The following is a 14447-nucleotide window of genomic DNA, read 5'->3' as shown; positions in this document are numbered from 1 at the left end:
ACTTGATACACCTAAAACCCCCCACCACGATCATCTGGTCCGATCACTTCATTGTTTCTTTCGCCATTCGCTATCCCAACCTGCTCCCCTTACCTGAACCAGAACCTCCGATTCTACGCAAATGCTGGAAGAAACTAAAAATCACTCCCGACCTAGCCGATGCTCTCCTCCAGTCTCATCCCCCTACCAGCCTACCCGACGAACACCTAACCTCTGACGCCTTTGACTCATGGCTAAACACCTCACTAATCCCACTCACCCCCTCTTTCAAACCATCAGCTCGCCATGGCCTTTTCCCTAGATGGTTCACACCAGAACTGAAGACCACTAAACGACTATACAAATCTCTAGAACGCACATGGCGGAAAGAGAAAACAGCCAGTAGCAGATCCACCTTAGCCCGGCACCATCGCCAATACTAGGCCGAAATCCGGAAAGCTAAAAAAGCCCATTACAATTCCCGAAACCTATACTGTAAAAACCCCAGCAAAGAACTCCACAAAATCATCGCTGAATTCACCAAACCATCATGTACCCCCACCCTTCCCACCCCCTCACAAATCACTGTGTGATTCACTCTCTCTACACTTTTACACCACAGGCTTGAAAGAACAAACTCTAACCAACAAACTATCTCTCTTACACCCACCACGCAATCCACCCACCCTACCAGCCAACCGACCGCCTGCGACCACTACCCAACCAACGTTCGACTCCTTCAGTCCAATATCAACCGACCAATTTCTCAAAATTCTCTCTGCCTGCAAACCATCCGGTTCTCCGCTGGACCCTTGCCCAGCCACAACCCTCAAAGAAATTTTCGCATCTACCTGCGCAGGAGAACATGCAAGAACCATATAGCTCAGCGGCAGCGTGCGCGTCTTGGAAGCAAGACGACACGAAGCAACAACAGGTTCGATCCCCGGGTCCGCGCTTAGAAACCTCTGAGTGTTAAAGCGCGTTATAAATACGTAACTAAAACAAACAAAAAAAAAACACGATTATGCAACTAAGAAAAACAAACAATTCCTGTAACAGCGCCTCGATGCCTGTGGGCTGTGTGAGCGCTTTATAAATGTAAATAAATAAATAAATAAATCATAAATGACTCCCTTTCCTCAGGAATTTTTCCCGACACATTCAAAATGGTTCATGTCAAACCTCTTCTAAAAAAACCTTCCCTCGACGCTCTCGGGCCCAAAAACTACTGCCCCATCTCAAACACCAGGTTCCTTGCCAAACTCATTGACTGAACCGCCTACTCCCAACTAAATGCATTTGTCGAAGCCAACAATCTCCTAGACCCCGCTCAATCAGGTTTCAGAGCCCGACACGGAAACAAAACCACCCTAACCTCAATCTGGGATGACCTTAAAAACACAGCAGATTCTGCGGGATGCGCCACATTAATCCTTCTTGACCTATCCGGCGCCTTCAACACAATCAACCACTCAACCCTCCTTGACCGCCTCCACTCCCTAGGAATTTGTGGAACCGCTCTCAAATGGATCACCACCTATTCCTCCCAAGCCCAACCAGTCAACACTGGAGTTCCACAAGGAGCATGCCTATCAGCCCTCCTGTTTAACCTCTACATGGCCACCCTCCCACAAATAATTCGTTCGCACAACATCCTGTGCTACAACTACGCCGATGACACTCAACTAATTCTAAAACTCCTGAACTCAAAACCCAACTGCCGACCTGACCTCGCTTCCTGCCTCCTCGACATAGATCTCTTGATGACCACAAACCACCTCTTGCTAAAGCCCTCCAAAACCGAAATCATGGTATGTGGCAACACCAACCTTCTTCCACACCCACTACCCTGGCCATCTACCATGGGCAACTCACCGACACCCTCTAATTCAGTAAAAAACCTTGGATGCACCCTAGACTCAGACCTAAACCTCTCGTGCCAAGTCAACAACGTCTCAAAGTCCTGCCACTACCACCTTAAAACTCTTAGGTGCATTTTTCCATACCTCTCCTTTCCCAACAGACTCTCCATGGTCCAATCAATTGTTATATCAAGACTGGACTATGCTAACCCCCTCTACCTCGGAGTCCACGCATACCAACTGACTAAACTACAAAGAGCACAAAACGCTGCAGCCAAACTGCTACTAGCGCTTGGCTCAAGAGACCACATCTCCCCACCCCTCAAAACTCTGCACTGGCTTCCGGTTACACGAAGGGTATCCTTCAAATCCTTATGCATTTCTCACCGAGCACTGCATAAAACCAGACCTCAATATCTTCAAGACAAACTAAAACCCTATCACCCTGCACATACTCTAAGATCAAGCTCAGCCGGCCTCCTAGTCATGCCAAAAACAAACTCAGTCAGGTTAGGTGGATCATCATTCTCAGCCTTGGCCCCCATTCTGTGGAACACACTCCCACCCCACATCCGACTCACCAAGGACCTCATGTCTTTCCGCAAATTACTGACCCCGAACTCAAAGTCGATAATAGCAACTCAATGACATTAGCCCAAAATGCTAGATCATAAATAGCAATTCAGCATCATGATCCGAGCGAGAAATCGAAAACTAATAACCTCTAAGGTAAACTAAAAAGGAAAAACAAAATAGAATGAGTAAAAAGGATCAAAGCATTGAAGTGGATAAAAAGAATAAGTTGTATGAGAGCAGTAAAGTGGTTGAAACTAATGAAATGGATGAAATAAATGTAATGGACAAGAGGATCAAAGTGGACGAGAGGAATAAAGTGGATAACAGCAATTCAACTAGCCCAAACTACTAGATCATAAATAACAATAACATAAATAACAATCCAACATCAAGATCCAAGCAAGAAATCGAAAACTAATATCCTCTAATGTAAACTAAAAAGGACAAACAGAATAGAATGAGTAAAGTGGATCAAAGCAGTGAAGTGGATAAAAAGAATAAATTGTATGAAAGCAGTAAAGGGGTTGAAATTAATGAAATGGATGAAATTAATGTAATGGATGAGAGGAACAAAATGGATGAGAGGAATACAGTGGAGAGGATGGAAAAGATGAATACATGATACGGATGAGTGCACAGAGTGCACGGAACAGGTAGAGTGCATGAAACAGATAGATGGCATGGAATGTAAGAGTGCATGGTATAAGTGGAACGAATAGAATAGACGATTCAAGTGCATGACACGGGTGTAGTGCATGGGACAGATGGAGAACATGGGACGGATCGAGTGCATGCGACAAGTGACATGGGTTGAACCGATAATGCAGGATGAATGGATGAAGTGAGTGGAGCAGACAAAGTCGGTGGAGTGGATGAAGTCAGTGGAGTGGATGAATGTCGGTGGAGAGAATGATGTGCGTAGAGCAGATGAGTGCATAGAGCAGATGAGAGCGTAGAGCGGATGAGAGCATAGAGCGGATGATAGCATAGAGCAGATGAGAGTGTAGAGCGGATGAGAGCGCAGAATGAATGAGAACGTGGAGCGGATGAGAGCGTGGAGCAGATGAGAGCGTGGAGCAGATGTAGGGTGTGCTGCAGATGTAAGGTGTGGAGTGGATGATAGCGTGGAGCGGGTGTAGGGTGTTGAGCAGATGTAGGGTGTTGAGCGGATGTAAGGTGTGAGGGTGTTGAGCAGCAGTAGGGTGTTAAGCGGATGGTTGATGTATGTGGACGGAACGGGTGATGTGGGTGGAAGGACTGGATGATGTAGGTGGAAGGAACGGGTGATGTATGTGGAAGAAACGGGTGAAGCATGTGGAAGGAACGGGTCAAGTATGTGGACGGAACGGATGTAGAGTGTGGAGCGGGTGTAGAGTGTGGAGGGAACCGGTGATGTATGTGGATGGAACGGGTGAAGTGGGTGGAAGGAATGGGTGAAGTAGGTGGAAGGAACGGGTGATGTATCTGGAAGGAACGGGTGATGTATCTAGAAGGAACGTGTGATGTATCTAGAAGGAACGTGTGATGTATCTAGAAGGAACGGGTGATGTATGTGGATGGAATGGGTGAAGTATGTGTACGGAACGGGTGAGGTGGGTGGAAGGAACGGGTGAAGTAGGTGGAAGGAACGGGTGATGTATATGGACGGAAGGGGTGAAGTATGTGGACGGAACGAGTCAAGAATGTTGAATGGAACGGGTGAAGTATGTGGATGGAACGGGTGAAATGGTTGGATCAAGTGAAGTATGTGGTTGGAACGGACGAAGTATGGGGTCAGAACGGGTGAAGTATGTGGGTGGAACGGATGAACTGGGTGGAAAGGATGAACTGGGTGGAACGGGTGAAGTGGGTGGAACGGATGAAGTATGTGGATGGAAAGGATGAAGTATGTGGATGGATCGGGCGAAATGGGTGGATGGAATCAGGGAAAGTGGGTGAATGGAACAGGTGAAGTATGTGGAAGGAACGAGAGAAGTAGGTAGATGGAATGGAGAAAGTGGGTGGATGGAACGGGTGCCGTGGGCGGATGGAACGGGTGAAGTATGTGGATAGAACGGGTGAAGTATGTAGATGGATGTAATGGATAAAGTATGTGGAAAGAATGAGTGAAATATGTGGAAGGAACAGAGAAAATGGGAGGATAGAACGGGTCAAGTATGTGGATGGACTGGGTCAAGTATGTGGATGGAACAGGTGAAGTGGATGGATGGAACAGGTGAAGTATGTGGAAGGACGGGTAAAGTATGAGGATGGAACGGGGGAAATGGATGGATGAAAAGGGTGAAGTATGTGGATGGAACGGGTGAAGTGGTGGAAGGAATGGGTGAAGTGGGTGGAAGGAACGGGTGATGTATCTGGAAGGAATGGGTGATGTATCCGGAAGGAATGGGTGATGTATGTGGACGGAACTGGTGAAGTATGTGGACGGAACGGGTGAAGTGGGTGGAAGGAATGGGTGAAGTGGGTTGAAGGAATGTGTGAAGTATGTGGACAGAACGGGTCAAGTATGTTGAATGGAACGGGTGAAGTATGTGGATGGAACGGGTGAAATGGATGGATCAAGTAAAGTATGTGGTTTGAACGGACGAAGTATGGTGTCGGAACGGGTGAAGTATGTGAGTGGAACAGGTGAAGTATGTGGATGGAACGGGTGAAGTATGTGGATGGAACGGGTGAAGTATGCGGATGGAACGGGTGAAGTATGCGGATGGAACGGGTGAAGTATGTGGATGGAACGGACGAAGTATGTGGATGGAACGGGTGAAGTATGTGGGTGGAACGGATGAACTGGGTGGAACGGGTGAAGTGGGTGGAACGGGTGAAGTGGGTAAAACAATAGAAGTGTGTGGACGAAATGGGTGAATTGGGTAGAACGGATGAAGTAGGTGGATGAACAGTTGAAGTATCTGGATGGAACGGTTGAAGTATCTGGATGGAACGGGTGAAGTGGGTGGAACAGGTAAAGTGGATGGAACGTGTGAAGTGGGTGGAACGGAAGAAGTGTGTGGATGAAACGGGTGAAGTGGGTGGAACGGATGAAGTAGGTGGATGAACAGATGACGTATGTGGATGAACGGATGACGTATGTGGATGGAACGGGTGAAACAGGGTGTATGGAATGGGTCAAGTATGTGGATGGATGATGCATGGAGAATGCATAACGTGGGTAGAACGAGTGAAATGAGCGGACCGGATGATCAAGGGATATCATGCATAGATCGGACAAAGTGATTGATCAGAAGGAATACATACAACTGATCGAACTGATAGTCTGCATAGAACTGAACGAGTACACGCAACGGATGGAATGCACGGAACAGATAGAGTTTTAGTTTAGTTTAGTTTAGTTTATTTGTATAGCGCCGCCTGGCCCTAGGGCATCCAGGCGCTTGCGATGAATACAACAAGAATAATACAACAGAAATGTACAAACCGATTACATATTTACAAATTTGCAGTCTTGGTGCATGCTAGTAAGGTAGGGCTAGGCAGTTTACGTTTCTTTGGATAGAAGCCAAGTTTTGGAGTTGTGTCTAAATCTGTGAAAGGACGGTTCTGATCTCAGCTCGAGTGGAAGTGAATTCCAAAGTTTGGAGGCAAGCACGGGGAAGCTGGAGCCCCCTGCTTTTTGGAGCTTAAATCTTGGGATATTTAAGCAGTGTGTTTGAGCTGATCTGGTAGGGCGCGCTGGGGTGTGGTGATTGAGATTGTCGGATAGGTATCTGGGTGCTTGGTTAGCTAGGCATTTGTGTGTGAGTGAGATGGTTTTCGGAATGGACACTGTACAAAAAATGATTAGAGTGCATGGAACGATCTGAAGTGCATAAAACGATCGAAGTGCATAGAGTGGTTAGAGTGCATAGAATGGTTGGAATGCATAAAATGGTTGGAGTGCATAAAACGGAGTGAATGGAACGGTTTGGAGTGCATGGAACGGTTTGGAGTGCAAGGAACGGTTTGGAGTGCAAGGAACGGTTTGGAGTGCATGGAATGGTTTGGAATGCATGGAATGGTTTGGAGTGCTTGAAACGGTCGGAATGCATGGAACGGTCGGAGTGCATGGAACGGTTGGAGTGCATGGAACTATTGGAGTGTGCTCGATCTCAAGCACCTAAGGTAAACCACCATATCACATCTCCACACTTACTCTCTTCTTTACACCACCGCCCAACTAGAACACAGCGATACTATGACACCATTCGGTATAGCTGTTCTCATACCATCACTTGCCTCATACTCCCCATCAACTAAACACAGCTGGTTACACACCCTCCAGCCTAGCCGTTCTTCTCTGGCCTAACACAGCCAGAATCGGTCTGGATAACAACCTGCCAGAACGAACACATACTCTCGACCTCCCAAACACCACACCTACTGCTAAGAAGCAGCTATCACACGAATGCCATACCTGCTGCACACATATCCGGTGCTCATACGCACCTTATGACTCTCTCTCTCTACTGACTTGAACTTCCCGAGGGCGTTCAACCTACCAGCACCTTAGGATCATACCAATGGTACATAAGGCGCTATATAAATGCAAAGTAACATAACATAACATTATTGCATCTTCCCCTCAGCTGAAAAAACGTGGCCCTATCTACAACCATTTCAGGATCATGGGCTGTATGATACCTGTCGCAAAAAACATCTAAAGACATCTCAGGTTCCCCATCTTCGCTCCTCCTGTTACTATGTGACTAAACGTTTGTATCAAATAAGACAGTACCTTTCAATCGAAAATTGATCTTTTCTTACAACTGCAGAAGACTAGATTATTATGACAGTCTTCTGATTGGAACATCTTGAGCCAATTTACACTCTCCAGATTGCTTAAAATGGGGGCCGTTAGAGCCTCCATGGCCTATCTAAATATGATCATGTTGCACCCGCAAGACAGGCCCTCCACTGGCTCCTAGTTGAGCGCAGGATCACCCATAAATTGCTTGCACTGATTTAAAAGCGACTAGTGGCTACCAGTATTTTACTGAATGTCATAGCCACCTTTTGATTAACCACGTGAACAGTGAAGATTTTCCCCATTTTTTACGCTACCTTGATCCACAATTTGGAGGGTAGATTTTACGACTGACCCCCTTGTCTTCACAAGTCAGGACCATTTATGTACCTATGGCCAACTTGATTTTTTTCATTATTCCAACACAAGTTTATTATTTATTTTTACAGAGTATTACTACCCTTCAAACTACCTTTTACCTACTTCGATAAAGCCATTACCCCGGAAGACTCAGGAAATACCATCCGACCACAATACGAAGTCTGAAGTAAGTCTCTTTTGAGAGCCTATTTGTTGTACAACCAAGATGGCGTTAGATGCCTAATTAGTATATGTGATTTGTGTAGGGCAGCACCACATAACCTACGGATTAGAGAGTATTGAGCTATATGTTTGTGTGTTTACAGGGACAACTCTGGGACTGCAACACTAAGAACCTAGGCAGTACCTAGGAATTATTTACTGACACTAAAGAGACGGTAAGCGCCCTATTTTAGGGCTTTATTAATCGATTATAATGACTAATGCATTTGATTGAGAAACCACAATAATTACAATGTGGTTTTCTGTTTTTACAATTAGGTTTGGCCTGGCACTCTCAACTTGTATTAAGAACAAGAGTTTGTGGACATATGTCAATCTAGATTTACCTACTCAAGCTGTGGACGTGTTCTGTATCAGCTTCCACACCCTCCTGAAGAAGTTCCTAAAACTAATCCTAAGGACTACAGGAACGAAACATGTAGGGTTACTGCAGATACTAACATCAAGTACCTGAATAAGGATTAAAACCCGCCAAGGTGTATTTTGGTATATTGTAACCAAAGCACCATGTTTTGAGACATTCAAAAAGGATAGGTCTCATTTGATGTATTATGTGTGGCATTTTGTTTACTAAAACAAGTCAAAGGTTGCCTTTTCTTGAAGTTTCTATACAAACATTGTAAATAAGTATTTGTAAACTTAGAATTCTCATGTATCCGAAAGTTAGATACAGTTCCAGTATGTATTTTGCACTTTATTAGCAATTTAGGTGACTAGCACACAGCACTTTATTTGACAGCACTGGTCACTTTGTTAGTTTTTTTACCGACTAAATCTTATGTATATGCTTTTTAACTTTATATGTTTTGTATTAAAATTGTTTTTAACAGATTTAGCAATGAAGTCAGGTTGTATTTTCCATGAACTTCTATGCGTTACTGTTTTGAATCATGTTCTAGTGTCACAATTCCTGACCAGCCAGACAACTGAGTGTCCAAACCCCTATCAGGTACGGGAGCCTCTATGGTCTATTGCTCTCTAATAAGATATGTCAGGTTTGCTCCTTGATTACCTCCAGTATACCTGATTTCCCGCTAAGTGTGTCTAACTGATTTATAAATGCCAGTTGTTAGAAAGATTTCCATTTACCCCCCAACATTTTGCTGTTGTCTGACCATTCTAGCCTGACTTTTGCCAGTGGAGCCCAGCCTTCTGCTGCACTCCGCTGGGCTTCTCCTCATTTTGTCATGGGGAAACTGACATGTCCTTCAGACAGTCAGTGCTGGGAGACTTTGTTTCCCTTAGTCTTTCACTTTGTTGTTATTTCTTAGCAACATTTTATCAGTGCCCAAAGTACCTTACAGTACAGTGCGCTGGGATCCACTTTTCAATTTTAAGGCTCTAGACACCCTCAAAGGATTTTTCGGTGAATGTACAAGTCTGCCTTGGACAGAGCTGGTGGCAGCTGTTACTTTTGATGTGTTTTCAACTGTTTTTAAGGGTCTATACCCAGGGTAGGACTTGGACAAGAAATAGGCCCGAACACCCAAATAAAAGTGGCCCACCCCTCGCCTCCAAAAAGTGGCCCTCAAACCATCATACGTCAATCGAGTCAATTCACAACTTTACAGAAATTGCTACTTATGGAGGGTTCATGTGTCTGTTGCATGTTATGTTCTGTTTTTGCAACTGAGCCACTTTTTCGTTGATGCCCGAGACAATTGTATGCCCAGCAGGCCAGCCCAGTCCGACCCTAGACCCCCTGTCCTTGTGTAGACTCATAGTGTGTGTGACAAATCCTGAATCACCCCCACTTACTAGCTGCCGATGTGACATAGTGTTAAGGCAGGCAGGCAATGTGTTAGGTGTGCAGAGAGTTATGATAAAGCACTCTCCTGCCAAGTTTCGTACACTCAGCCTTCTTAGGTCTGGAATTAGGAGTGTACGCCTGAACTCAAGCATACGCGGTCGCCGTGTCGCCCAGCTGTGGTGATAAACTTCGTGGGTGCCTTGCTGCTGTGCCCCCTGCGTCCTCAGACTCGCTGCAGTGGACCTGGCCTGATCCCTTCATCAGAAGATGAGAAATCGCCACTGTCCCACCACGGAATCATCCCTGTAACGCAGCCCTTGAAAGCCGCAGAGCCGCGCAACTGCAGGATTTGAACAAGCGACCGAAGTGGACTTGACTGCCGAAATGTGGTCCTGAGTGTGCTGAGGGTCAGTGAGTGCTTGCAACCCTTACGGTGGCCCCTGGCACATCCATCCATTTTTACGCATGTGTTCCCTGAAGGCCACTCTTCTTTATCGAGGTAGCCTGTGCTACCGAGCTATTCGCAATTCTTGGGTCCTGTTCTGCACTCTTGGGGAGACCCTCCTCGAATAGTCGGAACTTATTCTTCACTGCTTCACCCACCTTCCTGAGTCGGTACAGCTCCTTGAAGAGACCCTGTTTTGATTTAACAGCACGATTGCGTGCACCAGCAACAAAAGTACTTTTGAGCTCAAGGCTCCATTCATCTTAGGGACTGGACTGCCTCTCAGTTAGGAGTTGAATTGTGAAGGACTGCCACAGAGATATTTGCACTGTATAGCCCCTTTCTTTACAGGTTGTGGAACTGCGCAAAGTAATATCCCTGTTGGCCATTGGTTGATGTATATATGTTTGCTAGATTAGTGTTGTGTTGGTCTTGTTATTACTGTAGAATAATTACTTTGTGTTTTACTTGAAAGGCTTTTAATAAATGTATCTATATTTTAATATACACCTGACTGAGAGTCATTTGTGGAATCGTTGGCTGTGTGTGCTCATTGTGGGCTTTCAGTCACCCTCACCCCTCCTGAGACCTAGTCTTGACCGCCGCCAATGCTACCTTGATTGGTCTGGCTTGTCCAGAAGGTTACCCTTTCCCAAGAAACTAGGCTGGCCTCGTGAACCTCTGCCCACCATATCAGAGTTCAGAAATCCATCTTAACACCAGTCGGCTATTGCTCCTCCCTCTCTAATGAATCATCTAGTAGCAGTTCAGCCCATGAGATCTCCACGCTCTAGCAATCACCATAAACTGCCGCAACCACGATTCAAGTTGGTTGGACAAGTTTTGATGTGCAAGCCTCCCGGGAATGGAATGCACTCCCCCTGTCCCTGCGAATGTCTACCTCTCTGCTCGCCTTCAAGAAAGCCATTAAGACTCGACTCTTTAACCTGAATCCAGATTAAGTAGAAGTGAAGATGAAGTGAAGCTGCCTGTTCTCCCCTCAAACCGCTGACTGGACTGCGTGTTTCTATGTCCTTGTTGTTTTATGTGCGACCCGAGGCCCATGGGCATGTGGCACGGAATAAGCAATAAAATAAATGAATACATTATATTTGTCATTATGCATTAAAGTCCGGGGCACAGACGAAAGAAATCACAAAGGCGTTGGTAGCCAGACAGATGCTTGTATCTTACCACATGCTCAGTTTTAAGGTTTGGTGAAATGGGAATCTCACTGATTGCAAAAAACTGTGGGTCATCTTCAGAAAACGGGTGCCCATTCTGCTGTAAAACAACATTGAAAAGAGCATTAGGAGTGATCCGGGACATTAAAAGTAGGTGCATCGAATTGTACCAATTGTACATGTGAACAATGACGCGCAAATAAAGTTTGGTTAAAAAGAAAATGGTAAAACAAAAACAAAAAACAAAGTAGGTGCATCAGTGCAGTTCACACAACAAGCCGGACAATTGGGATTGACTAAATGCAACACCCAGCCCCTCATTCCATATCGGGCGGACACTGAGGAAATCCGTGCAAAATAGGTTTGTGCAGATTTTCTGCAGAACAGCCCATTTCAATTTTTTGTGGGATGCATATTTCCCACATAGGTGCGGGAAGCCCTGTTGGCCCCTGCACTAGTGTCGGAAATCCCTATGATGCTGAGGGTGGGCATCCCTATCCCTTCACATTGGGCACCAGTGGTGTTAAGCAGGTCAATTTCAAAGCAGACCCCTCCACATCCATCTTAATTGTATTCCCAAAAATATTCATCTTTCGCTCAAGGTTTTAATCCTCGTTTAGGCATCCCCACTTTCTTCTTTTTCATCCTCCTCTTATCCCATTCTGTCTTCATTCTCCCCTCTAACTCTCTTTGCCTTATATCGCTCAGCCCTCACCTTTCATCACACTCTCCCCTAACCTCTCACTGACCCTCTGTACATCCTGTCTATCCGACCCCTCCTGCCTCTTACCCTTCTGGTCTCTCATTTCCATCTTTGGCTCTCATCTTACTCCTATTTCTTCATACCTTGCACACTGGTTACCCTAGACTATCTCCTCTCTCCATGGCATACCTTCCTGTTTTCCACCGTCTGTTGCCAACTCATTAATTAATCTCGGGCGGATAGCTCAGGGGCAAGGTGCTCACCTTGGAAGCAAGACGGCACAGAGCAACACAGGTTCGATACCCGGGTGTCATGCCGCGGCGGGTATGGCGTGTGTGGAATCGCTGGCGTTTCTGTCCGCCGTAGCATTTCACTCCTCGTCTTTTCCCCGCACCGCTCTAGTCGTTGCACGCGAGCGTGACCCGGAAGTATAAAGCACTGCACATCCGAGTCGCATACGCGTTGCAATGTTTCCGGGTTCCCTCCTGTGTTGTTGCCGCTCCCGTTACTGGTGATATCCTGCTTTTCTGCTTTTCGTTTTCGCTGTTCCCACACAGCAGTGTTCCACCCTTTTTTTTACCCTGCCTTGCGCAGTGCCTTGTCCTTGATTTTCCTTACTTTCGCCTTTTTCCCTGTGCCTTTGCTTGCTTCGTTCCTTTTCCTCCCCTTTTCCTCCCTTCTCGGTTTTCTTCCGCCTCCTTTCTCTATCCCTTGTACCTATTTTGAACCTCTGCCCACCAGACCCGTGCCTGCTTACCGGACTGCCTGTGCCTATCCCTTGTACCTATTTGGAACCTCTGCCTACCAGACCCGTGCCTGCTTACCGGACTGCCTGTGCCTATCCCTTGTACCTAATTGGAACCTCTGCCTACCAGACCCATGCCTGCTTACCGGACTGCCTGTGCCTATCCCTTGTACCTATTTGGAACCTCTGCCTACCAGACCCGTGCCTGCTTACCGGATTGTTCTTCCATCAGCGCACTTGCCTTCTTCGATCATCCACCTGAAATACTACTTCTAGGGATTTTTGTGCCTTCTGGCTTTTTCCCCCTGTGAGGCGCTCTCGGTGGGATAACCCCTGTTGCCCCTATCTTAGTGGCACGGTGGCATCCTATCGAGGGCGTCCTTATCTTCACAAGAAAAAAGAGAAGCCTCCAAGACGTCAGGAAGGGAAGATCAAGAAGAAAGTGGAACGTGAGGAGTTGGGGGAAGGGGGAGAATCTGCTATTTCATCCGAAGAAGAAGATATAACCGACATTAGTGACACCGGATTTGCGCTTAGAAACCTCTGGGTATTAAGTGTGTTATAAATAACCTATCATATCATAACCAGCCTCTTACCCTCATCTTCCTGCTACTTCTATCTTGGACCGCATTCTAGAAACGACCCTGATGTCAACAGATTGCCGCAGTTTTTTCTATACCTGGAACCACCAGGCACAATCTGTTGAATTCTGAGCAGTAAGCACGCTATCATGACTGATTTTCGCCATGCACCTCGCCCCACATTCAATCTATTTTGGGATGAAGGATACAGGAGCCCTGTAAAAATCCTGGCAAAGAGCCAGACCGAGCGTTGGATCCGACGCCTTGGTCAAAAAGAGGTTCCCCACAGTAGTAAAGAATCTTAGGAACATGAGCATTTGTTGCACTATGTTGGATAAGGAAAGGGATACCCCATGTCTCTTTTTTCTATATGTAAAAGAAAAGTTTAAGACCCAGATCCACAGAGAATGTTGGACGCTTTCAGGTCACCTTATATTTTTAAGGGGACCTAGGACCTGCTTGCAGGAGGAACCCCATACTGGGAGCGCAGCAGTCTTCCTGCTCAGTCACCTCTCGATATCTAATTGTCAGAGATGAGCCAGACACTTGATTATGCACTGGTCCCAGTAGCCATGCGATTGTTGGGCTGTGGGCAGCCACCCGCTTGCATCGCTACTGGGTGTGCCTTACAAGACACATGCCTTAAAGGGGCCATGCCAGGCAATGTATATTTTACAGTATATTTAGGGTATATTTTGGTTTATTAGAAAACATCTTATGCAATTATAAAAATATGTCACCATTTAAAATGCAATCCCTAAAATCATTCCAATTTCACTCAACCTATGGTACATGTTATTTTCACAAATTCCCATTTCTTTCACCTTTTTCTTATTCATGCCTACAACATCAAAACCTGTGGGATCAATCATTGTACATACAGTTCTTAAAATGATTGTGCACTTCGATTATACAATTGTGTACACTTTAGTCTTAATCAATATTAACTTACAAAATGTATACAAACCTAATTTCTCTATGATTCGTTGACACATTGACAATAACATGCCACAATACACACCCCTGCAATATCACCACACCATGTTGCAAGATGGTTAAAATACAAGACGGTAACACTGGAAGAACTCAAAAACATCCTTGCATCACACAAGGCCACCTCTACCAATGGTGATGTCATCTTAGCTTCAAAAGCTGAAGATCATCACAGAAAAGGTCTGACTCCTTTGATCCCCATTCTTAACGCCTCACGCATGAAAGGCAGATTCCCCAATGCATTGAAAACTGGCCAGATCCTTGGCTCATGCTTGTCCTCTCTGCCGA

At 45.8% G+C, this 14447-nt stretch overlaps 1 protein-coding gene across 3 annotated transcripts in view; it reads right to left on the bottom strand.

Moving 5' to 3' along the window:
- The window catches only part of SLC23A1 (solute carrier family 23 member 1), a 945676-nt gene that overhangs the window by 857714 nt on the left and 73515 nt on the right, over positions 1 to 14447 (bottom strand). Inside the window, exon 2 of one of the 3 annotated variants that reach the window (XM_069654343.1) lies at positions 11148 to 11237. The exons of 1 other annotated variant lie outside the window; for it this stretch is intronic. In XM_069654343.1, the coding sequence (XP_069510444.1) occupies positions 11148 to 11237 (90 nt within the window). The remainder of the gene's footprint in view (positions 1 to 11147; positions 11238 to 14447) is intronic. One more of the 3 variants, XM_069654344.1, reaches the window with a different exon arrangement.

This window comes from Ambystoma mexicanum, chromosome 3q (assembly GCF_040938575.1).
Source record: "Ambystoma mexicanum isolate Mex_15411 chromosome 3q, UKY_AmexF1_1, whole genome shotgun sequence".
Classification (NCBI taxonomy): domain Eukaryota; kingdom Metazoa; phylum Chordata; class Amphibia; order Caudata; family Ambystomatidae; genus Ambystoma; species Ambystoma mexicanum.
This window is presented reverse-complemented; position numbering and strand designations above follow the sequence as displayed.